The 27,007-nt window shown below is 38.4% G+C and overlaps 2 protein-coding genes and 1 non-coding gene across 4 annotated transcripts in view; 2 read left to right on the top strand and 1 right to left on the bottom strand.

The window, feature by feature from the left end:
• The window catches only part of LOC124642364 (NADPH oxidase 5), a 62,370-nt gene that overhangs the window by 30,393 nt on the left and 4,970 nt on the right, over window positions 1–27,007 (top strand). For both annotated transcript variants that reach the window (XM_047180760.1, XM_047180761.1), the window contains 12 exons: window positions 11,908–12,002; window positions 12,220–12,331; window positions 12,563–12,660; window positions 13,265–13,385; window positions 13,817–13,967; window positions 14,603–14,813; window positions 15,226–15,452; window positions 15,920–16,108; window positions 23,339–23,532; window positions 23,949–24,085; window positions 24,431–24,615; window positions 24,972–25,092. In XM_047180760.1, the coding sequence (XP_047036716.1) occupies window positions 11,908–12,002; window positions 12,220–12,331; window positions 12,563–12,660; window positions 13,265–13,385; window positions 13,817–13,967; window positions 14,603–14,813; window positions 15,226–15,452; window positions 15,920–16,108; window positions 23,339–23,532; window positions 23,949–24,085; window positions 24,431–24,615; window positions 24,972–25,092 (1,841 nt within the window). The remainder of the gene's footprint in view (window positions 1–11,907; window positions 12,003–12,219; window positions 12,332–12,562; window positions 12,661–13,264; window positions 13,386–13,816; window positions 13,968–14,602; window positions 14,814–15,225; window positions 15,453–15,919; window positions 16,109–23,338; window positions 23,533–23,948; window positions 24,086–24,430; window positions 24,616–24,971; window positions 25,093–27,007) is intronic.
• Window positions 16,367–16,439, bottom strand: Trnaf-gaa. Its single transcript has one exon. It is a non-coding gene; the product is annotated as a tRNA-Phe (tRNA).
• LOC124642365 lies at window positions 16,662–23,116 on the top strand. Its single transcript, XM_047180763.1, has 2 exons — window positions 16,662–18,058; window positions 22,670–23,116. Exons 1-2 carry the CDS (start codon window positions 17,710–17,712, stop codon window positions 22,933–22,935), a joined length of 615 nt encoding a protein of 204 aa, XP_047036719.1. The 5' UTR covers window positions 16,662–17,709; the 3' UTR covers window positions 22,936–23,116.

Below are 27,007 nucleotides of genomic sequence, written 5' to 3'. Positions count from 1 at the left end.
TGGCTTCTACCCACCCTTAACAACTGCCAAAAATGTTCAAATGACAGCCCGCGGCCTATAGTTTATCGTGCCTTCCGAAATAGGGAAGAACTCGCTATGACATGATGTTCAATTCAATCTCTGACATAGCCACAAGCTCTTCTTCACCTCAGAATACTCCCTTATTCCTATAAGTAAGTGTATCCTGTATGTTAATTCCTCAGTATTAACATAGACAGGTCTCCCATTACACCTGTCCGTATTAGCACTAATTGCAGACAACACACTGCATATAGAGGCATCTGATTGCGATATTCACGGGAACAACTATTTAGAGTTTTTGTTGAGCCGTCGGTACGTGAGAGGTTGTCGTGTGTTGTAACGGGGTATGCTGTGTTTATGTAAATGTATGTCTAAAGAAGATGTGCTTCCAAGTGTGATGTTTTGCAATGAAAGTGGACGACGAGATGACGAGGGGAAGATATGATAAATAGTTTTTCATCTAAGAAAAACAAATGTTTATAAGATGCTGTTGACAAAATCCAAATCAAATTCAGAGGGATTCCGGCCCTTTCAGGGTGTAATCATTGCTTTAAAAACAATCAGCTCCCAAATACCAGACATGCATTTTAATAAAAACAGCCAAATGTTTAAACCTTCCCATATTCTCACATATTATTTTAGTTAAAAACCAACACAACGTATTCGAACTCATAACACATATTAAACTAGAACATTTTCATTGAACCACTGCAAATTTTAGAAATAGAAAATACGTACTAATAACCCGTTATTATCGAACTGGTGTCACGTAGAGATAATTTGTAGTGTCAGTAATTGTACCGATTGGCACTCCATGTATTTGCCGATTGCTGCAGGATGCGCGCTCATCGCTATTTTGTACCATTTAGTGAATTCATAAGGGTCTTTAAGTGTTTCTACACAGGTCTTGGAACGTGATTATAAAAATACTCGATTCGTTCGCGACTTAGTCAGCTTCTTGAGGGAACTACATCCTAACTCCAGGATACCAGATATCTCCGTACAAAATTTCATCTCAAACGGTTCAGCCATTTTAACTTGAAAGCGTAGCTACTAGTAAGAATTCGTACTAGGTTAGCTCCAGTTTTCGGTCGCCACCAGCCCGATGCGATCAACCGCAACATCCACATACGTAGGTAGGACTTGTTCACTCACATAATTAACGTCACGCGCTCACCACTGTGCTGTCGCTTAAACACACGTGTGTCGCAGTGAGCTGGCAGCTAACATGCTCTCGTTGCCTTATACAGCCAAATTAGCCCGGTCAAAATAGACATTTGAAATAACAAAAATTCCCACAAAGCTGGTTTTTGGTGGAGAGCTAGATTTGATCATTATAAATAAAATACTAAAAGTCCCCATCGATCCCATGTGTGCGTCAAAAGTTATTCGAGGTCAAATGTCAAAATTTTTGGTTTTTTGTGTTTTTTTCGAAAACGGTAAGTTTTATCAAAAAAAGACACCAGACCAAAGTTGTAGATCTTTAAATTTTCTACAAGAATGGCATTAACAGTTTTCTCATAAATCTTACCATTCCTGAGATATCGCGATTCAAAAAGTCACACTACACATGATATGCACATACAAGCCACGTATGTACGACGGCTGCCTTTAAGTTTTGTCGTTTGAAATAAGTATAGACAATCTAATAGGTTAATACCATTTATTGTTTTTCAGAGAATTCTCCGCAATATTTAATGCACTTTTGCATGCATTAAACCCAGTTCTTGAAATATTTATTCCATTCTGAAGTGGGGGTAGTCAAATTGGCCGATTTGTATGAGTCAACAGCTTTTTCAGGTGTGCTGAAACGTTTACCACGAAGACTTTACTTAATTTTGGGGAATGTAAAACAATCGTAATGCCCACGGATCCATGTCACGGTATGTTACATGTTGGTCTGCGACAATTAACTGCCGCATAGCCTCGATATTATCTTGGGTCATATGGGGTTTTGAATTACCTTCACGTGGCTTGTCGCTAAGGCTAGATTGCCCACTTTTAAATCATAAATATCAGCGTACTGCAGTCCTAAGGCATGGTTCTGCATTACTAAACACAGAACAAAATTTTTTCAACCGCTGAAGTCGCGCACAATCCGCTTTAAAGTGTAAAAAATTATCGCATGCTAATTTTCCTTCGACATTTCCATTTTTATCCAGAAGACTGGGGTTGGAAATTGATACATAATATCTGGACCCTATTAAAACTTTACTCCCACCTGCTCCAGAAAAACTCCTGACATTATTTTTTGCAATTGCAAAAATGATTGTAGTATCAAATCATCCTCCAAGCCCTTTTCCCAACTATTTTGAGGTCGGCTTCCAGTTTAACCGGATGTAGCTAAGTAGTCCTTTACAAGGAGCGACTGCCCTATCTGACCCCCTTAACCCAGTTACCCGGGCAACCCAATACCCCTTGGTTAGACTGGTGTCAGACTTACTGGCTTCTGACTACCCATAACGACTGCCAAGAATGTTCAATGACAGCCAGAACCTACAGTTTAACGTGCCATCAGAAACACAGTCATTGGTGTCCAAGATATGCTTAGGAAGTACATACAAACTTAGAAAAGTTTCATTGGTACTTGTCTGACCTGGAATCGAACCCACTCATACTTGAGAGGTTGGTTCTTTACCCACTAGGCCACCACGAGTTTTTGTATGAATCTGATAAATCTAAAACAATCACAATAATAGTTAACCCAATAGTTAATATCAATAATGACATCATATTAGAACTTGACGGCAATTATTCCCTTAAACTATCCTAAAATTGTCATGACAGTTAGTGGAGTAGGTCTACAGGGGAAACCACGATAAAAAAAACGCGCCGAGTATACTACCTCACAGGTGGCGTGGAAATGTGTGCATGTCATGTATGGAATATACTTTGAAGCGCGATATCTCAGGAATGGTAACATTTAGGAGAAAACTGCTAATGCCATTTTTGTATAAAATTGTATAATCTACAATTTTAGTCTGATGTATTTTTTTGATAAAACTTACCGTTTTCGAAAAAAACACAAAAAACCAAAAATTTTGACATTTGACCTCGAATAACTTTTGACGCACACATGGGATCGATGGGGACTTTTAGTATTTTATTTATAATGATCAAATCTAGCTCTCCACCAAAAATCAGCTCTGTGGGAATTTTTGTTATTTGACCACTACTTTTATGTCTATTTTGACCGGGCTAAATAGATTAAGTAGGCTTCGGGCTTTAATAAAGGGAAATAATAAATTCAAACTTGCTGGTTAAAGGTATGTTGGGTGAGCATACTAACAGGATATGATACTTATATGGTTATCTAAAATTAAATGTTCTTATAGATGATCTTAGCTTAGCTCGTTCCTAAAAAATGAAGGTATACTTATCAGAAGAAGAAATTAATTGGAGAACCAAGGCGCCTGAACGATTCATTTCCCGTATTCACTTCATGTTTATTGGGAGATATTTTAGATTAAAATTAATCAAAATTCTACAATCATCTTTATCAAAACTTTTCCAAAATACCAAAATTCCCATAAAAAGTTTATGGTCTTACTACAAAAACTTAAACATGTGTCTAAGACTTGTCTAAAAAAAGTGTGGCTGCAAAATGGTCCTTATTTCAACGTCATAATATGACAATTTTTTAGACAAGTCTTCAAACTGACGTTTAAAAGTTTTTGTGGTAAGACGGATAATGTCTTAGCCTTAATAGAGAAAGTCAGATGTGCTAAAATTCTACACATTTTAAAAAGCTACTCTATAAAAATTAACCAGGTGCTAACAAGCTCCGAAAAATCTAAATAACACCAGTCAGTAATCACAAATCACTCATCTGATGAAACTCAATTTGCCAACACCTAATTACCATCACGTCAGCAGCAATACCTAGAATGTAGGCGATTACCTAAGACCTTAGAACTGACAACACATCATAGGTTTACTATTGGCTAGAAGTTCTAAGACATAAGCCAATGGACACGCTTCTCAATGACCTAGTTCTTGTCGTGCTGTACCTAGACATTGAGTCTATAAAAATCTTTATTGACACTTGAGACTAGGAAACTATTTGTCTTTAGATCTTAGCTTATAGGTATAGGTTCAGATAATTTCGTAGTTATATTTAGAGCAACATACACCTCATTCGATATGCAATCTAGGCTTCAAATGCAAAATCTGTATTCACTGTTGGGTGGAAGAAAATTTGAGAGATTTTTACTAAAACTTATCGCATGTTCTTCTGGATCCTGTAGCCTAAAAGGGCCGTACGAATTTTTAAGCAGAAAGATTGTTTAGTCATCTCAATAAGAATTTGATATTACTCATATGGTGTTCATGTCAAATTCTATCTCTATAAAAAAAAAATAAAAAAAAAACTGACGACGTAACTTTGCAATGGCGTTGCAGTTACGATAAAAATATTTTTGCTGGTTGTTTACCGTTTTAACAATTGAGGAGCATTAAAACAACATTATTATATCAATAATCAATGAATGTTATTACGTCGTCAGTTCAATCGCGACGTGTCAGGAACGCATTCTCTGAATGGCCGAACTATAGTAAGAAGAGTAAGAACACAAATAAACAGGTTTTAGAAATCTGAAGTATTAAAACCCAAAAATCATGCTCCTTTTTATTTAGGCCTTAATACAGATAAGTCTTCTTGGAATGAATTTCTTCAACATTTTAGTACCTAATGCACCAGTCTTGTACCCTGTGCATTTGTCCTAAAGACGCAGACTTTATTCACTTGGCTACTTCTACGGCATCAAACATTGCAATAAACCTTCATAAACACAATGGTTGTCATAGCAACGCATTAAACTTCTTTATTAATTAGCGAACGATTTTAACGATCAGTTTTTGTTGAACCACTATTTCTAGACAGACGTCAGTCGATCAACGTTACACTACTCAATTGAATTATTTTTTGTCTCTCTCCAACGCGCACGAGTCGTATAAGTCGCGGAGTTATGAATAATGTATGCGCGTGAGCAGCGCGCGCCGCGTATCGATCACGCCGCCCTAATGATCTAGTATCGATCTATGATCTATAGTGTGATATTGTGGGGTCACTATGATTTTTTGCTTCTATTAGACTACGGCAATCTATTGGAAGTATATGGGGACACAGACGTCCTACTGCTAAGATTTTTATATTGGTCTTTTGCAGTTTGAAAAATTACTGAAACAGGAGACTACCCCAGAGTACTAGAACTTTATTTACTGAATAAAACAACTATCCCATTTCAGTGCGAAGCTATATTAATAAAATTCAGTGATTCCTCAGGGCACTGAAAGATTAATGTTACACAATTTTTTTACTTTTTTACCCTCAACCCAATAGCATGGTCCCCCTACCAATATAAAGCAACATTCCCAAACACATATGGCTACAGCCTACCTCCAGCCCAGTCGTGATGGAAGCGTTAAGCGCACATTCCTATACCCACGACACTTGCCGTGCGGGGTATAGCAGTAACGTATGGGAGGACGGAGACTGACTAAGATATTAGCAGCTCTGGTTGTATATCATAGCTGTGTGATGGTGCAAAGATGTGGAGGGAATGTTGCTGAGAAATAGTCCTGGTGAATCTACCGATAGATCCGTAAGTTACTCACCATTACCAGTATACCAGTATACAACCAGTGTAACACCAGTATTTGAAACTCCAAAACAGTTATAGTTAACCATTACAATGGGGTAATTGATTCAACTACTGGTATTTTTTACGTATCAATCCATTTAGGACATAGTAGTTTATAGACAAAACTACCAAATTGACATAATCTTCACAATTTGACTACCTAAGGCAGCGTCAGATAAAGGTTCAAAACTTTTTGTACGGGACCCAAAAAATACTGTGGTGAACGCCCTTCATTCTTCGATTCCCGAATCCGGGTTTAAAGGATTTAAGTAAGAGCAGCTCAAAACCAGCAAATTATTGGTGAACGAAGTTACTCCACTTTGAGCAGAAATAAGACTCCTTCCATGAAATAATTCAAAACTGTAAAAAAAGTAAACTGTAATATCAATTCAATACCTCATCTCAAATGTCACCTTTCACGTCCCAAACCTGTTGCAATCTGTCTCAAAAATCTTATTGTCTATGATTGAATAATTTCATAGGTATTGTCTTGTCTATGGGTGTAATCAGGCTGAGCGATTGGGCGTTACATATAGCACTGTAGATTGTGTCCGATTGAATAAACTGTCAGTTACAAGTAGAATAATTTATTATAGGATTGGGCATTATAGATAATTTGGTTGAGTGATTTATTTGATCATTTGCATTATTAATGGCGTCTTTGAGTTGTTGTACTTGCATGTGCGATGCACCCTAAATGCAAGCTTGTATGTAGCTTGATGCGAACTTGCGATATGAATGTATGTAATTTGTGTCAAATTCCTCTGAGCTATATGTAGTAATAACACCCGCTAGGATGTTAATCCTAAAGACTCCGGAAATACTTACTGAACGAATTTTAAGAACTTTCAATTTTGGGAACACTTTTTCATCATTTCATCTAGAACGGGAAATCGTTTTTACGGGACACGAGTAGAAGCGCAGGAAACGCTTAGTGTAGCTATACATATATTTTGTCAAACACCAGAATGTGGTTAAAAAGATTACCTACTACTAACGTTTGTACCATTGAAACAAAAGCCGATCACAAGCTCAATCAAAACAATTGGCAACAATATAAATGGTCTATATGACATGTCTCAGAACGACTCACACAATATAATCGCTATGTCACGACTGTCTGTTTGTGTATCACGCTATGTCGCAAGTGATACGCAGTGAGGTCGGCAGTGTCGGCACTCATTCACGCCTTGAGACGCGATCTTGATGATAAAGCTGTTATAGATGTGAAGAATTAAGTAAAAGATAGACGAGTAGGTACCTAGTCGCCGGAAGAAGTTGGATGCAGGTCGTCTCCTCGGTCGTCGAACAGGTATATGTGGAGATCTAAGGGGGAGGCCTATGTTCAGCAGTGGACGTCCTATGGCTGAGATGATGATGATGACGATGATGAGACGAAGTAGTTAATTCTTGCAGCGAAAGACATGAAATCACTAGTTTGTAACGTCAATTGAAGAATATTAGGTACAGGTTTTTGTCATTATATTATTACACGAAGTCTGCCTATCTGTACGTCGTCCGTAAAATAGAAATCTACTGCACAGATATATACGGCTTTCGCCAACGGTTTTAGTGCTTCAGGAGGTATTAAGGAGCAATTTCTTATAAAATTATTTTGTAGTAAAGAATAACAATAGTATCTATACACCTCAATGTTTACCTCTCCTCAATAAATAAGAAACTCATATTCTCAAATGCGACTATTGCAGACTTCACATAAATATAACCCATGACCATAAATTCTAATTAACTTAGTAATAATAATAATTCAATAAACATTAAAAACACTAAATAAGTCGAGTAATCTGCGGATATTACGCTTTCCATTACAAGATACATAACATACATATACACATATTTATCTAAGTAAGATACATACAACGGAAACTAAATGTCAGATTACATACATTTACTATATCAACATATCCGGTAGACGTGTGCTATTACTCATGTAGTGTTTCTATATGAATAATAATTAATAATTATTGCTTAGCCTTTTAACTTGTCAAAGGTTGAGGCAATTTTGATTAATTTATTTACGTCACTGCAGTTTTTGGAAAATTATTTAAAGACTTGTTGACTTTATTTGATCAAAATCCTCAGTCTGTTAGCCGACACCTGATCGTTGTAAAGTGCGTACTACCTTCGTACTACATATTTATGAGCCAGATCTAACTATCGACCAACTGAAAATTTACAGTGTGCGTTGTGAGGTCGATCCAATTATTCAACACATGAAAATATTTATTCAGCACCAATTTTATAACTTTTCCTGGATCTACCTGCGCCCCCTTTATGATCAACATTATTAACATTTATGATTATGTCATTGGCCTTAAGCAAATGAAGTTCATAATCTCCTGCACTTATAATAATTAAACCGCCTATATTGTTTAATGAGTCTTGCAGATTAGACATAATTATTACATTTTCTTAACCTCTATTTTTACAGCAATGGCTGTTATAATAGCTTCCATAAAAACACTGTTTCTCAGCTGAACCTGGGTAGATTGGAAGCCGGCTGCAACATAATTGGGAAAAGACTAGGCAGATTTTTTTCATTCTAAGAACTGCAGTTTCACCCGAACATCTAAGGAACTACTGAATGACTTTTTCAGTCTCTAGTAAGCTATCTTCAGAGCAGCTGTATGTATGTACCTGTATTTTCATATCTTTAACACATTTATCAATACTTGATATATCTGATGGCGTGGCGTGATGTGGTGACGTCACGCGTCGATGATGTACTGGTTCAATTCTCACGCCCTAAACACTAGTTGTGCAATTACAATAAACGTACTGACATGAGACACTAGGTACATACGAGCGTGAAGGGAGTATAACTTGCTCGGGAAGATAGCGTGTGCCTTCTTATCTCAGTTATCAAAAAGTTGTCTGGAAGCGATCGTTCTTAGCGATGTAACCGCCCACTACATAGTTGTAATAATGTATTTAATACTGAAAACGTCCTGAAAAAATTAAATGATTGGGAAAAGGTTCAAGAGCCAAAGCATTATTTCGAAGTATTTATGCAGGCTCTATAAATTATTTAAATGTAAGCAGTCGCAGAGCGTTGATTTTGTTTTCTTTATTAATTTGAAAGGCGGGAATAAAATAGGTACTCGATTCTATACAAGCAAAATAACATCAAGCTCTTAAAAAACCGTATCAAAAAGCTCTGTATCTCTCTGTATTGTGTATCCTACAAGTCCGTGTGTCACAAAGCCCGAGGCAGCTTTCGTAAGTGTAACGGCTAAAAGCGATTATGTTAATAGCATCAATTTCTATAATGTAACGACACGTAATTGGGACAACTTAGTGTAAACACATATTTAAGATATCACGCTGTTGTTGAAGGGTAAACAGTTTAATTACTAAGTATTGTTGGCTCGCCTTGATCCGTTATGTTGGTCATTGTTTAGTATCTACCTTATACTACACATATTATTAGATACATAGGTAGGTACGTAGCCTTATTAACCTGCCCTGAAGGTTTCAGAAACTTTGACAAATCGGTCCGGAGTCTGGTAATTTCGGAGAACACGCAAAGCCTGTCTCAACTATTGCTCAGAATATTCCACTTCAAACGCAGATTTGAGAAAACTCTGACACATACTGTTGAGTGACAAAACACAAATCTCTCTGTAATAAGAAGAAAGAAGCTACATCGTGGTTATTTTATCTAGTAACCTTACAAATTGTTACCCACTTAATCTTCCTAATAGCCTCTGACATAAAGCTTACCTGGTCTATTACCTAGAAGCGATCTCGCAAGCGAGGGATTTTGTCGTCACTACTTGCCTACTGCAATGCGCCTCCAATCGGTTCCAAAAGACCCTTGGACAGTTCTCTGGAAACTACCCGATATTTTCCGACGCAGAAATCTAACATTGAAGTTTATATATCAACCTAAACATCCTGTAACCTCTGAAGCAAACCGCCATTAACTCTGTCACGTTCGTGACTAGGTCACATACGGGAGATATATTACGTGATATATTGGCGGAGATTAATGGGCTACTGATAAACAACGTGTGATCATAATGCTTTGATACATCACGCTCTACGCTTAAGGGTATCCATAGAAATTCATCTTATAGGTATCTGCGAGGGTGTCGAAAAGTTCTTGCCTAATAACTTAGCCTTTCTGAAGTCATGCGTATCCATTTGACGTTCAGACTTTCTGGCTTCTGACTATCCGTAACAACTACCAAAGATTTTAAAATGACAGCTGAGACTCACCAATTAGTCACGAAGGAATTCGTCATGTTAAAATGGTCACCTATTCACTGATCAACCGTGCCAAGCGTTGTGATGATCGATCGACCCGCGGCTATGTCCTCTAAAAAAGCTTTTGATAATTTGACATGAAATGGCTGTAGGTAAAGTGGTATCGAACTTGTAATACTTCGAAGTCGTGACTTCTAAGCAGTTACTGCTGGGTGTGTACATGTAGTAGTCTATTTATCGCCTCATTCTCATGTGGGAACATTATTATAAGGTCTGTACGAACGCACTGAAATAATGCTATTTACGAATTAATTCATTCTTTCAATTAATTAATTGCTTTATATTAAAGTTAAGGTTTTAAATCCGCATTAAATCTTCCTGCTACGTTCATTGACAGTCAGAGTTATATTACATTTTGGATACTAAAATCTGGCAAGATTTCTTATGACTTGGACCATAGTTTTTATACCTACACAGTTTCACGAGGCCAAAATGAAACATCTTAATTATAAAAGGATTTCTTTGAATTTTACATGCATCTTTTCTGCAATATTTTTTGTTTACTTTGACCTATAACCAATTTCAAAAACACACAACAAACAACTTAATAAACCATTAAAGGCGTTAATTACCGCTTCACTGTCAACTCTGACCGCCGTCTCACTGTCAAACTGACGTCTTAGTGACGCCCCCTCGCTCCGTGACCATAGACAAGCTTATCTTGTTGGAGACGGCATAATCGTGGCATTAGATAGTTTAATAGGCTTAAATATGCCTAATATAACACCCACGGCCTTTCATGTAGGGTTGGGCTGACAAGTTTATGTGTATGTTGGGCTTACGTAGTAGGTAGGCATTTGGTGCAGTAAGACTGTTGATTAACTGTTGGTACCAATTTCTTGAATCAATACAAATATACTAGTAAATAAATAGTAGTACCAATACAAATTTGATTCAAGGAATTACATTACAAAGTGCGTAAGATAGTCGTTCTTCTCTTGTTGGACGTCTAGACTAGACCGCTTGTCGGCCCTGCGACTGTCCTCTCTATCGAGATCGGCCAGCTGCGCAGGACAATGTTATTATAAGGCGGACACAAGTGCACTCTCTATTACCTCACTATTATAGTCCTACAGGATGGCATTCATCAATAACCAATTTTCAAACGGGCTGCTTCTCTAATTTTTACAATTTGGAGTAATCTGTGAAACTTTCTACAAATCTCTCATTGCATGCTCTTCAAGAAATAAGTTCACAAAAATGTCTAGATATTATTTCTATAAAAGCAGGTTGATCGTTATGTGTACAATTCCAAATAATATAGTTTTCTATAAGGTTCCAAATAATTGCATAACTCGAAGCAAGAAAGCCGTACGCACTAACTGACACTAATTATGATTTAAACTCACAACTCGATTCATATAATTTGATCGCTGAACTTATCGAGCGCTCGACACGGGCACGTCACATCGAATCGATTCAAATCGATTGCAATCATCTTAATTGGAAGCAAATCGAATAAGCCGTTGACGCGATGATGAAGGAGGACTGCACACTGGACACCTGTTGGTATTTTATTTATTAGTAGATAAAGAAAAAAAATATGGTTTATGATTTCTTGAACCTACTAGGTAAAGATGTCTTATAAAACCAGTCATCGCCATTTTAACGTGGCTAGATAGATAATAGTAATAAAAGAAATGGTTGTTAAAATTTTATAAGTAGGTTTTTATAACCGACCTGCAAAAAGGAGGAGGAGGTTCTGAATTCGGATGATATTTCACTTATTTTTCCGTCACGAAAATATAAAATGATTAGACGCGTTTCTGTATAAAAATGTATTGTTATCAAAATAATGAAAGGTTAACATGTTAGGCATGTATTACATAGCCAAGGCTATTGTAAAACTTTACAATTTAAGAATAATTTCTACTTGCGAGTTCCAGTGACCCTTGAGTTTTATTCTTTACTCTAAAATGTAATCTACCTACAATGGATTGTTCATTTGTTACAGGATCTGTTGGAGCGAATATTTCGACTGTTCGACGCGGATGCTACGAATCACTTAGTACAAGATGACTGGCTCGAATACTTGAAGGAAAGACTCACGTAAGTTTATTATTAAAAGTTTTAGAATTACTGAAGATGTTATAAATATTGCATTAAAAAATAAAAAATAATATGGCATTCAGTGTTCAGCGCCATCTAGCGTCGAATAGTATTACTATAAGTGCTAAAACCAAAGAACTTGACACGAATGCAGCTTAAATCATTTTTTATAGATGGAAAAGGCCATTGATGACTAACGTTGTATTGATTTTTTCAGAGATGACAAACAGATAGACTTCGTGGAACAAGTGGAAAGTGTGGCTTATGTTTTATGCGGCAATGGAGTAATAACATTAGACACATTTCAGATTATCTTGAAAAATAAAGTTGTAAGTATAACAAAGTTGATTGCAGCGCCATCTAGTAACGACTAGCGTCCCCATACCATTCAATACATTTACATAACTCCTCACAAGAGGGCGTTGTTTTATAAATATGTGTTCTATAAGGTTACCCACTTTTATTTTGAGAATTAAGAAACTATGATCCACCCTCGATATTCCACTGTTATTATTCTTGAAGTCTTGTGATAAAGTGGTTTGTACAAATAATATTTTTAGGTGACGAACAAGTTATTCAAAGTAGTGGACACGGATGGTGATGGGTACGCGACTGCTGACGAAATCATGGAGTTCTTGTCTACAGTTACCAGTAGCAGGTATCTATTTTACTAACTTTCGTTATTTTATTCTATGACTTAATGCGTTGGTTTGTAAGATTTCCTAAGTTAATTGGCAAGCCATGCAACATCATCATCTACCGAGCCTTTTCCCAACTATGTTGGGGTCGACTTCTAGTGTTACCGCATACAGCTGTGTACCAGTGTTTTATATGGAGCGACTGCCTATCTGACCTCCTCAAACCAGTTTCCCGGTCAATGCACAGCTTATAGTAAACAGTTCTCGCTGTAGAAGTTGCTGCAATCTCTCTAAATGAGTAAAAAAGACAAACTTACCTGGGAAGTGGACGGGGAAGGATCTGCCGGACAGCGGGAAACTTCCTCCGCACTTTCTTCGGTAGAGCCTTTCCTCGGGTTTGGGTGATACGGGCACTAGCGGCCGGCACGAGCGAGAGATTTTTTAAGTTTTTTATATCGCGCGAAGGACCGCGTGCGAGAAGAATATTTTGACAGACAGAAACAAAACCGAAACCCGTCGTGGCAGATTTTATTTGACATTAAAAATAAGAAATGTGATATGACCAAGAAGTTTGTACATATATTACTGGTCTTTGTGTATTTTAAATGTTTATTTTCGTTTCAGACCACGAGTGGGCTTCGACAAACACAGCGTGGACCGGCTAGAGGAGTTGTTCCGTCAGACAGTCGGCAATGAGAAGGAGATCACCAGGGAACAGTTCCAGAAGATTGTTGTCTCTAAGAACGTGAGTATTATTGTAACATGAAGGGTTAACTGATGCCAGTTCTTTAACCGACTTCAAAGACACGAGGTTCTCAACTTTGTTAGGATATGTTTTTTATATTAAGCTAAAAACTGTCAGGACCGAGATAAGTAACCCACTGTGCGATATATTAACTCGCTTTCTGCTGCAGTGATTTTTATTTACCTCGTCATCTTTCAACCAACTTGCCTGTGCCTATGAGTTAAATAGGTATACTAACTTTTTATGCCAATAAGTTTTTATATATTTTCTAGTATTTTTCTTCAAGGTTTTTAAACTTTCGCGATTTGAACACATTATTTATATCTCATGATATCATCAAACTCAGACTTATTTATTTTGTCTTTCATTATAACTGCTCATTCCTTCACCTTTGTATCAAATGTTACTAATAAGTAACTACTGGTTTCCAGCCATTCTTCACAGAGCGGGTATTCCAAATCTTTGACGAGGATGACTCGGGCGCCATCTCGCTGCACGAGTTCATCGCCGCCGTGCATCGCTTCGCAGGGCAGACGCCGGAGGACAAGATACGATTCTTGTTCAAGGTGTACGATTTGGATGGTACGTTTTACTTTAGGCATAGCCTCTTGGTTCTGCCATTGCAGGGTAAAGACTTCTTATAAAGAAATGAATTTTAATTAATGTTTCGCGTTTCTCAATATGGATTAGTGGTTTTATATTTAAATCTAGGTTTCATCAAGATTTTTCCTTCACCTTTCTCCCGACCTAGAATTGAATCTGGATACTCGTACGTACTACTGGATACTCGTTGAGACGCTTGTGTTTAAAACACTAAACCACTGTTACTGCAGTTGAATGTAATTACTGCAACTTTAATTAAGTAAAGCAAGTTATCAGGTACATAGTTCTCTTATGTGGATAATTAAATTCATAAAGATGAATATAACAAGGTCAATAGGACGCAAAGGCCAAAGAATTTATTGCACAAGAATACAGTTACATGAATGGTATTACAAAATTTGAATTTGTTTAGTATTTAACCATAACATGATATATAAACAGTATTCAGTCATTACAATAATGTTAAAATTACATTGTTTTTTTTTATACGACAAAACAATAAGAGCCCTAAGTTACGCAAAGAATCTACATTTCTTCTAATTGTACATACAACATCATACACCTAATTTATTTACCGAACGAATGTACATAAAAGAAATCTTCCATCACTCCAGGTGACGGCCTCATCCAGCACCGTGAACTCCAGCACGTGATGCGCGCCTGCATGGAGGAGAACGGCATGCAGTTCAGCGACTCCCAACTCCTCGACCTCACCACTGCCATGTTCGAGGACGCTGACACGGAGAAACGAGGAGCCATCACTTATGAGGCGCTGAAGAAGCAGCTGGAGAATCATGAGGGGTTACTTGAGAATTTGTCGATAAGGTAAGACGCGGTATCGGGCGCAGATTATTTTATTTTTTTATTTTTTTATTAAGAAACATTTTGACATAAATGGAGAGTTGTTGGAGCATCAATCAACAAAGGGAAGTAACACAATTTTACGTACCTACTTAAATACGTTTTAAATAGCTCTAGTGTTGTGTTAACATCATGCTAAGGTTCAAGACCATTTCACTATGTGTTGTATGATAAATCACAAGTTTGTAAAACCTCAAGAGACAGATAACAGTCATAATAAACTAATGAAGACCAAAAAACATGACATGGAAGATCTAACACATATCTATTTGTATAATTTCTCATTGCACATCTATTGATCTACCTCTTTTACAAAATTGTTTTCAAGTCATAGGTAGTCACAATTATCTTAATCGATGCTTATTACTTTCCACAGTATAGACCGCTGGCTGGTCCCTCCGAAGCAAGACCCTCGTCCCCTCTCCTTCCACCAGCGTCTCCGCAAGCTGAAGCCCTACCAGCTCTCTCTCCCGTACCTGCGGAATAACTATGTCTTCCTCACATACCTGGCACTCTTCACTCTTGTCAATGTGGGGCTGTTCCTCGCGAGATGTGTGGAGTATAGAAACGCTAATGGGTTCGTGATCTTCGCTAGGGCTTGTGGTGAGTTGGATTTTATGTGTTTTTTAATTTTGGACGTGGGGACGTGTTCTATCAGAAAACGGCATTTTTTTGTTGACCGGTATTTTTGATTTTGGACCCAAATGGACGATATCCTTGGTAAATAATAACCACTTTGTAAAAGAAGTTTATTTCTAACGGTAGCAGTAATATTTTTTTATAATTTTGAGCGAATTTGCCACTCGTGGGTTGTAGCTGAAAACTAGCGTCAGAAGGCCAGTACAATCTGGTCACTTGACTATATGCTGTACACAGTACTGTGACCTTGTTACCAAAATTTTGTCAGTTATTTTATTATCTGTGTCCTTTCTTGTTGTAATTTTAATTTGATTTTGCACTGTGCCAATAAAATATTTTGTCTTTCTTACTTTCTTTGGATAGTTAGCAAGAATTCCTCACCCTCACAATCTGTGACTCAACCCTCTTTAACTAACTACCAACTCTTCCAGGTCAATGCCTAAACTTCACGTGCGCCTGGGTGCTGGTCCTGATGCTGCGGCAGTGCATCACGGAGCTCCGCGTGCGAGGGTGCAGCTCCGTGCTGCCTCTAGACCAGCACATCTATCTGCATAAGCTGACTGGGGTTCTCATTGTGCTGTATAGCGTCGTGCACACGCTCATGCATTTGTGTAATTTTAGTAAGTGTGTTTTGTGGAGACTTTAACAACAATACCTTCCTGTGAAAATCGCAGACAGATGTAGAAAGATCCATTAAAGTTAAAGTTAAAGTTTAAATAAAAAAAAAGATGGATCTTTCTGCAACTCACGGCGAATGATTCAATTAAAACGAGTTACTCGTACAACTTGGGTAAATAATTTCGTAGAAGTTATTAAAATTCCTATATTCTTGAATACTTGTGTTATAAAATGAAAAAAAATATGCAAAAAGAAAGGCCTGCCGAAACCCGGGATTGAACCGGGGACCTTTAGATCTTCAGTCTAACGCTCTCCCAACTGAGCTATTTCGGCTGTGTGGGACGAGGCGAAATTATCAGTCGGTTATCTTGTAACAAAATGACCAACGAGTATTATCATCTGCCTAGCCTTATCTCGACTATGTTATAGGTTTTACAAGTGATATGTCTTCTAAAACACAGATATACTTGTTTTTCATCAATCAACTATTGATACCTATTGAATATAACTATTGAACATATGAGTTAGTGTTAACGCAAGTGCCGTGCCAAAGGCCCGGTGTCCGCGCCGGGGAGTACAGCGAGCGGCGAGTGCGCCGCCATGACACTTTCCTTTTACGCTACGAACGCATCGCTACAAGACGTCGTGTCGCCACATTATACACAATTTTTGTAAATCCATTTATTGAATCCTATAATACAAGTTTTAACAAGAATACCTGTGCCTCATTGAAGAATACTCAAGTTTCGAGCCGGATCCTTGCCGCTTTGGGAAATTATTACGACATTGCAAGACAAGGCGGAGGGTTAACGAGGAGTTCCACGGGCACAGGTTGACACGTGGCGCATCACGAACAAGGCGAGACTCATCTGGTGCTAGCTGGGACACAATTGAGAAAATCGCTGTGCTGTTCTGCTGTATTCAACTAAGAACCCTTGAAGAGTTTCCAAGGATGAATCGAGAAAAAAAAAGCCAGGAAGGGTTTGCTGTGTGGTATAAGTGAGTCCGTTCCAATCATTTAAAATAGCGCTGTCAATTAATGCCTGGTACTGGCAAAAACCATTTCCACTTTCTCAACAGAGAAATATCCACGTCCAATATTGCGTCATCTAGTATAACCTAGATGAATGTAAACGGTGCACATGCACTGATTTAATTGTAATAGTGTGCCGACTTATTTCCAAGAACATTTCATTTCCAAAAAATTTCACGTAGACAATTTCCATACATCGCAATCATGTGCTAGTGAATTTCCTTTTCAGAGGTCTGATTTACTGTGTTGTGTCAGTTTGTGCCAATGCAGTGCAAGCCATTGTAAATTTCTAACAGTTTTCAACATTCCAGCGGATCGGAGGGCGGTCAAGTCCACAGCGCGCGGCCTACGTGACTCGCGACGCACGCGTCATACATACCCACCCTCTCTGCTTCGCACAGTTTCTGCCGCTGCTTGCCTGCAAACACTTTCTTGCCTGCTATATCAAAAATTTAAGTATTGCACAACATTATTCTTTCACTATACTCAATTCATCGCGGGTTATGATCATTTGCTTTCAGCTGGGCTGTTTGAGACTGGTTTCATTGCACTTATTGACTTGTTTGCACAATGGATCTTAAATCGTTAAAGAAAACCAGAGCTAGTCATAAAGCAAAGCTTACCATATTTAAATCATACATAGAATCATTTTTGCCTAATAAACTTATAAATAAAGTACAAGTTCTCGAAACAACAGCTCGTCTAAACAAAATAATGGAATTATACAGTGAGTTTGATGCTAATCAAACGGACATTGAAAGTCTTGTGGAAATTCCAGGTGAAGAGCACAAGGAACGGGAGATATTTGAAACAAGCTACTTCGGCTGCGTGGCTGTTGCACAGGAGCTGTTGAGTGCTGCCTCTGCAGAGCAGGAGACCGGATCGGTGACGGGTTCTAGTGACAGCGCTGGAAAGCCGGGTGGGCCAAACATTAAATTACCTACTATCAAATTGCCGATCTTCTCTGGACGCTATCAGGAGTGGCTAGAATTCCACGACACTTACAAATCACTTATACACGACAACACAACTATACCCAAAATTCATAAATTTCATTATTTGCGAAATTCGTTAAAGGATAATGCAGCTTTAATTATTAAATCATTAGAATTCTCTGCGGATAACTATGATGTTGCATGGGAATTACTATGCAATAGATATCACAACGATCGAATTTTAATTAACAATCACATACAAGAATTATTTAATATACAACCAGTAGTTGAAGAATCTTCAAGGGCCTTAAGAAACACAATAGATTCAGTCAATAAAAACTTGAGGGCTTTAAAAACATTAAAGTTACCTACTGAACATTGGGACATGATTATTATACACATGGTGACTAGTAAGTTAGATCCATCTACAATACGTGATTGGGAAAAGGAACGTAACAACATTACACACCTACCCACTTTACATGATTTCAATACATTTCTAAAAAATCGTGCTGACATACTAGAAACCGTGGAAGAATCAACTACACACAAAAAACAGCAACAGACACAGCGTAGACAAGGCGATATCACTCACAATCGTCCTAAGACATTCCTAGTTAGCCAAACACAAAGGCAAGCGCACTTTAAGTGTCCTGTGTGCAAGGGTCATCACACTATTTACCAATGTACAAAGTTCAAATCAATGCCGATTGAGACACGCATTGAACAAGTCAAACAATTAAATTTATGCACAAATTGCTTGCGTTCAGGACATGATGAGCAGCGTTGTAAGCTTAGTTCCTGCAGGCTCTGTACGCAGCGTCATAACACAATGTTACACAATAATACTACTGTTCCTACGGCTTCAACTTCATCAGAAGGTTGTGTAGTTTTACCCACAGTACAGGAACAAACACAAACACAATCAAGCAGTGTCACACTCTCATCAATACACCACTGTCAAGTACTCTTATCCACTGCAGTGATTAATATACAAGATTTGCATGGTCACACATACAAGGTTCGTGCGCTACTTGACAATGGAAGCACATCTAGTTTCATCACAGAAACATTGCGAGTTCAATTAGGGATACCCAGTTATTCCACTTCTCTATTAGTACAAGGATTGAACAATCAATCCTCAGAAATTACACAAAGATGTGACGTCACTATATCGTCACTCACAACCAGTGGTTACACAACTGACATCAATTGTTTCGTTGTGCCACATATCACCCAGTTGATACCTACATCACAAATTAATTGCAATTCCTTTACCATTCCCCCTCGCATCCACCTCGCGGATCCAAATTTCTCAACCCCGTCAGAGGTGCAGATGTTGCTTGGAGCGGACATCTTTTGGGATGTCCTCCTAAATAATCACATTTCCCTGGGTAAAAACAAGCCAACCTTGATTGAAACAACATTAGGGTGGCTCGTCACAGGCTCAGTACAATCAAATAAATCTAACAATAATATCAACCAATCACATACAGTCCATTGCCACTTTTTAAACAATATCGAAGAGAAATTAGACAAGTTTTTTGAAACAGAATCAGTTCCCACTACTCAACAAGTCCATACTAAGGGTGAGAGTGAGTGTGAACAAATATTTAAAACAACTACGAAGCGCCACCCAGATGGCAAATTCATTGTCACAATACCATTCAAGGAATCACCTGAATCTTTAGGCGACTCCAAGCAGCAAGCTTTAATACGGTTTCAAGCTTTGGAACGTAAATTCAAACGCAATCCAGAGTTCAAAGAAAAATACACACAATTTCTTGATGAATATTTAGCTCTAGGTCACATGTCAGAAAACACAACTCCACATAGCGATAGCATTTCATACTTCATGCCACACCACGGTGTGCTGCGGGAGGATAGTTCCACCACAAAATTACGCACCGTCTTTGACTGTTCAGCCGTGACAAGCACGGGCAAGTCATTGAACGACATTCAGCATATTGGGCCAACTGTACAAGACGATTTACTTAGCATATTAATTCGGTTCCGACAGTATAAGTTTGTAGTGACGTCAGACATAGAGAAGATGTTTCGGCAGGCCTATGTAAATAATACTCAAAGATGTTTACAACAAATATTTTGGCGATCAGATTCTAGCCAGCCAATCAAACAATACAAGTTAAATACTATCACATACGGAATGGCGTCAGCCCCGTATTTAGCAACTAGATGCCTAGTTCAGTTGGGCCAAGAATGCACTGATAAAGATGTACGTGAATCAATTTTACACGACTTTTACGTAGACGACTATGTCGCGGGCCATGACGATGAAAACACATTAATACAAAGATGTAAAGGCGTCATTCAAGTGTTAGAGGGCGCTCATTTCCATTTACGCAAATGGCGGTCTAATAAACCGTCTATTGTTGATGAAATTACCTCTAGTGAAATCACTAAACCAGATGATGTAGCAAACCTAAACAAGGTTGATCGTGCAAAAACATTAGGTTTACTCTGGACCTGTAAGAAAGACACATTACTATTCTCAGTAAATAATACTTCAAAAAATAAACACATAAACAAACGCACAATTCTATCCACTATTGCCCAAGTGTTCGATCCGCTTGGTTTAATTAATCCTTGCATGTTACAGGCAAAACTCATTCTACAAACACTGTGGGCTAAAAACATCACATGGGATGACCAGTTACCCGCAGAAGTTGAGTCACAATGGCATGATTTTATTGAACACTTACCAGAAATTACTAAAATTGAAATACCTCGTAGAGTGTTGTGTGATTCATACATTAAGGTCGAATTACACGCATTTTCCGATGCCTCCATTAAGGCCTACTCTGCCTGTGTATATGTACGTACAGTCTCCGATACTGGGAATGTACAAGTTCAACTGCTACTTTCAAAGAGCAGGGTGGCGCCACTAAAACATAAGCTTACTATGCCTAGGTTAGAGCTTTGCGGCGCCCTTCTAGCTGCGAGGTTAATGGATAAGGTAGTTAATTCATTACGTTTAAAAATTGACTCAAAATTTTATTGGTGTGACTCAACTATTGTGCTGGGCTGGCTTAAATCATGCAAATTAAACTTAAAACAATTTATCTATAATAGAATTCATGAGATTACTAATAATTCTGATCCTAATTCATGGAATTATATTCCCACAGAAATGAACCCGGCGGACATAGGTTCACGCGGGCTCAATGCATCACAATTACAATCTTCACTTTTGTGGTGGGGAGGTCCCCACTTCCTACACCAAACAAACATGCAGTTGCCTACACAACCAAAAAATCTAAACATCACTAGTTTGCCAGAAATTAAACATCAATGTCATTTGTCCACAGATGAATCACACGGTCATGACGTTAACTATTTCATGAATTTTTCTGATTTCGGTAAATTACAAAGAACTGTAGCTTACGCCAAAAGATTCATTTTTAATTGTCAACATACTAGCAATAAAATGACAGGTCCATTGACCGTCAAAGAGCTCAATTCAGCTTTACAAGTATTATGCAAGCAAGTACAACGTGATTCATATTGCAAACAATACTTACAATTGCTTCAGAAACGCCCATTGTCTCCTAAGGACAAACTCTTAAAATTTAATCCATTTATTGATCAGGCAGATGTTATAAGAGTAGGAGGCAGATTATCAAACTCACACTACGACTATAACACAAAGCACCCTATCTTACTTGACGCATCACATCACATAACTAAAATATTAGTTGCACACTATCACAAAATACTATTACATGCTGGACCACAGCTGTTGTTATCAACATTACGTCATAAATACTGGATAGTTAATGGTCGCAATCTTTGTAGAAAAACAACTCGAGATTGCATATCTTGCCTTAGATTTGCAGGGAAAACTTACCAACCTATCATGGGCAATCTACCTATACAAAGATTGCAAGCAGACTATCCCTTCAGTAATACAGCTGTCGATTATGCTGGTCCCATCATGATAGCGAACAGAAAGGGTCGTGGCTGTCAGTTAAAGAAAGCATACATAGCTGTTTTTGTTTGTCTAGCAGTGAGAGCAGTGCACATAGAACTCGTAACCGATTTGAGTTCTGAAGGCTTTATTGCAGCCTTAAATCGGTTTGTTGCTCGCAGAGGTAAGCCAGCGACAATATATTCAGATAATGGAACTAATTTTGTGGGCGCTTGCAACGAAATAGCTAAGTTTCTAAAAAATCAATCTAAAGATATTACTTCATATGCTGCTGATAATGAAATCAGTTTCAAATTTAGCCCGGCCTATAGCCCACATTTTAACGGCGTAGCAGAAGGGTCGGTTAAGTCAATTAAAAAACATTTAAATCACATCTTGTCAATGGCTCATCTAGATTACGAAGAAATGAACACTGTATTGGTTCAGATTGAGGCAATACTGAATTCTAGACCTCTCACTCCAATTTCATCTGATCCATCAGATTTAATTCCACTCACACCAGCGCATTTTTTAATTGGACGGACATTAACTATGCCACCTGCTCCCCAGGTTGACCAGGCTCCACTTCACACGCTTACCAGATACAGAAGGCTACAGTATTTAAAAACACATTTCTGGAATAGATATTACAAGGAGTACGTTTCAGAATTGCAGATCCGAAATAAATGGCGCACAGATAAGGGACAACCGCAGCCAGGAGATATGGTCCTCATCAAGGACGACCGCCTGCCTCCCAACAGATGGCTGCTGGGCCGTGTCACCACCGTCTACCCTGGCGCTGATGGTGTCAACCGGGTGGCAGATGTAGCAACAACTTCAGGAACTTTACGCAGAGCTTGGAATAGACTCTGCCCACTACCAATTACGTTGGACCAGGATGCTGCTCCTGCTCCAAGGGGGCCAGCTTGTTAACGCAAGTGCCGTGCCAAAGGCCCGGTGTCCGCGCCGGGGAGTACAGCGAGCGGCGAGTGCGCCGCCATGACACTTTCCTTTTACGCTACGAACGCATCGCTACAAGACGTCGTGTCGCCACATTATACACAATTTTTGTAAATCCATTTATTGAATCCTATAATACAAGTTTTAACAAGAATACCTGTGCCTCATTGAAGAATACTCAGTTAGTACTTATATGATGTTTTGTCCTAGGTTCAGATATCAGTAGGAACTGAAAGAAAAACATGAGATAATAATATTGTATTTAATTTAACTTCCACCAGTTTAAAATAAAAACAAAAGACTTCTAAAAAAAAAGGTTTATGTTATGTATATTGTGTATTATTAAATGTATCCTTTATCCTGCTCTTCTTTCCAGGTCTAATAGTAATGCACGACCCAGTCCTGAACAAGAACAACTACACGCTCTCGGACTGGCTGCTGACGCAGAAGCCAGGTCTGTTCGGGCTGGTGCCGGGCTGTGCCAACCCCACCGGCGTCGCTTTAGCCGTCATACTGCTCGTCATGTTCGTGTGCAGCCAGCCTTTCATCAGACGAGGGGGGAGCTTTGAGGTCAGTTATTTACCTATAAGGCCTCTCTTTTTAATCATGAAGCTGGCATGGTTTAGGAGCAGTTATGTCAGATCTTGATCTCATCTGTCATGGAATAGGGACAATGACTGCTGTGAAAGTAGCTGACGGCCTGGGCTGGGTTTGACAGTTGATATAATCCTCATATAAGTGTCCGTAATTCTGTATGCAGCACAACAGACGAAGCAAGAAAAATAGGCTGTAGCAATAGTTTTTCTATGGTCCATAACATTACGGATCAAGACCGCACTATAAAAACCGATACGTAGATCCGCCTGCCGTCTCTGCTATATTGCTTCTATTAATCGCCACTTGCTCAGTTCAATGTGCCGACATTACAATTATTACCAAATGGCTCCAATGTTTTTTTTCATGTCTCTTCACCTCTAATCTTCCAGATATTCTACTGGACGCACCTTCTATACGTGCCGTTCTGGATCCTGCTGCTGCTGCACGCGCCCAACTTCTGGAAGTGGTTCGTGCTGCCCGGCACTGTCTACCTCTCCGAGAGGATCATGAGACTTGCTTGGATGAGGTCAGTTTTTGAGTCTAAACGACTATTGCTAAGCACCAGTTTTTTTTTTATGTGCCAGTTGTTTTTATGACCTTCACAATCCAGTTGCCTTCGAAGCAAGTCTTTTGCAAAGATTATCATATTTTCTGCTTGAATTGGCCACTTATTTTTCAGATGAAAGCTATGGTCTATACATAGACCGTTTGTCTTATGTGCATGCAACTGTGACTTAGATACGAATTCTTCCCTTTAATTTTAAAGCAACAAGTACACGTTTCCATCGCTAAAGACTCTAGGCACGTTTCCTTCTTTTTATTTACAAGACAATTATTTTATCTAACAGAAATATTTTTTTCTCTTCCCCAGAACGGAACGCGGCAAGACCTACATATCGTCAGGCATCCTGCTCCCATCCCGCGTGACACACCTGGTGGTGAAGCGACCCCCGCTGTTCCACTTCCACGCGGGAGACTACGTGTTCGTCAACATCCCCAACATCGCGACTTATGAGTGGCATCCCTTCACCATCAGTAGTGCGCCTGAGCAGGAAGGTAGGTCATCTGTCTAAATTTCTTTCCATCTATATATGTTGGGGCATAGGCACAGGCACGGATTACTAAATACATATTACTATTTACTACGGTTAACTTTTAGGCCAAAGATATGCTACCTACCTATGCTATGAGTACCAATGTTTCACATGACTCGACGGCGATACCATATATATGACTTTGGCTTCGTCAATTTTGACGAGTAGTAATTAAGGTACCCCTGGATAAGACTGGTTCTCGATTTTTCTGACTTCTGACTATAACAATATGAGACCACAGGTTTATTTGTTAACACTCCCTTGTCATTTGACGTTTTATCTCTACCACTGTAATTATAAAATTCTTTTACACTGCAGACTACCTATGGCTACACATCCGTGGTGTTGGTCAGTGGACCAACCGTCTGTACTCGTATTTCGAGCGGGAACAGGCGCGACTACACGCTGGAGAAGTACCTGCTATTGAGAATGGACACGAGTAAGTTAATCTGCATTCTTTCAACTATTTTATTTATTTATTTATTTATTTATTTATTTATTTAAGGACAACCAACAAAGCATACACCAGAAAAGAACATGTTATAGCACTTACATAATAATTACATTTTGTAGTGTAGCCTTAATTAAAGGCTGCCACGGCATGCATTAAACATAGGAGTAAGAAAAAAAACAATAAAAAAAATCATTTGCCATGTTACTAGCTAAGAATATTGTGCTGACTTGTGCCATCCAACAATTAATCACAGAAAGGAAAAACAAAACCTAAACATTTTATAAGTTTCAAAGTCTTATATAAAAAAAGTCTTATATAAAAAAACAACAATAATAATAAAAAAAAAACAATAACAATAATTTACCAATTTTACCGTTATGATAATGCCCCGTGCAGGGTAGACTTGAATTTATGTAAAGAGTAAGACATGTCGATATCTACGTTGGGTGAGCTTGACAGACGACTAAATTGTACCTGCATTCTATTTACAGTAGAAAAATGGCCCAGATTGGTCTTAAAGTTCTTAGCGCTAAACAACCGATATCGAGACTTTCGAGCGATTTTGTAAGGCACGTTAATATTTATTTGATCCAGTAACCGTGGACAATCAATGTGAGTATTTATTATTTTATACAGGAACAGATGATCTAGGATTATACGGCGATTTTCTAGACTCAGAAGTTTGAAGTGTTTCAAACGTGAACCGTAGCTAGATTTGTTTCTGCCTATATTGCAGTGATATGACAAGTGCCAAAGAAATCTTTTTTGCACTGATTCTAAACGTTGTTTATGTATCTCGTAGAATGGAGTCCAAGCTATACTGCAATATTCCAAGCCTGACCTGACTATTGAGTTAAATATTGCAATTTTAGTTGAGGCGCGTTTGAAATTTTTGCAGTTGCGAAGTATAAAACCCAACATTTTAAAACCTTTAGTAGCAATTTTATCAACATGAACGTTAAAGCGAAGCTTGTTGTCAATATAAACACCCAAATCACGGATAACTTCTTTCTCGCATATAATTTGGCCATTGATATTGTAACTACAAAAGTACGGTCCTTTTTTCCTCGAAAAGTGTACGTGATTACATTTTTCGGCATTAAGTATCATATTATTATCTAAACACCATATGGAAAAACGATCTAAGTCTTCCTGAAGTTTATGATGATCTTGAGTGCCATCTATTCGTTTAATGATTTTTAGATCGTCCGCGTATAGGTATATTTTCGAGTGTACAAAACAAGACGCCACGTCGTTTATGAATATATTGAAAAATAACGGGCCCAAATGGGAGCCTTGGGGTACACCTGATGGAGTGAGATACGTGTTCGACGAATAACCATTAACCACAACTTTAGCCGTGCGTTTAACAAGGTACGACTCACACCATTGCAACAACTTTCCTGCAATTCCGATCGCTTGTAACTTGTTGATTAACAATTTGTGATCCACCCTGTCAAACGCCTTGCTAAAATCAGTGTAGATTACGTCTACAGGTGATCCACGATCTACGGCGTCCACTAAATCTGAAATAAAGCACGCAAGATTGGTTCCAGTCGAGCGGCCCTTCATGAAACCGTGTTGTTCAGGCATCAATATTTGTTTTACATGCCACGATAGTATAGGAAATACTAAAGCTTCGAACACCTTTCCAAAAATAGACAAAATAGACACTGGCCTATAGTTGTTCGCAGCGGACTTGTCACCAGCCTTAAAAATTGGTACTACTCGCGCTTCTTTCCAAGCCTTTCCAAGCCTTTCCAAGCCATCATTTATTGTTTTATTGATCTCTAGCTATCATGATTTTGCACTTTCATCACGCAATCTGCAGAATCGCAATGCTTGAGTCTCCAATGAGATTCTATAGATGATATTATGTATTTTAGCTATCTATCACCTA

This window comes from Helicoverpa zea, chromosome 24 (genome assembly GCF_022581195.2).
Source record: "Helicoverpa zea isolate HzStark_Cry1AcR chromosome 24, ilHelZeax1.1, whole genome shotgun sequence".
NCBI lineage: Eukaryota > Metazoa > Arthropoda > Insecta > Lepidoptera > Noctuidae > Helicoverpa > Helicoverpa zea.
This window is presented reverse-complemented; position numbering and strand designations above follow the sequence as displayed.

Excerpts from the sequence above, each read along its gene's own strand:
- LOC124642365 (XM_047180763.1), top strand. The coding sequence starts at position 17,710 with ATGGATCTTAAATCGTTAAAGAAAACCAGAGCTAGTCATAAAGCAAAG. Across the intron at positions 18,059-22,669 it reads TGACAGCGCTGGAAAGCCGG|AATTGCAGATCCGAAATAAA; the intron begins GTGGGCCAAACA and ends AGTACGTTTCAG.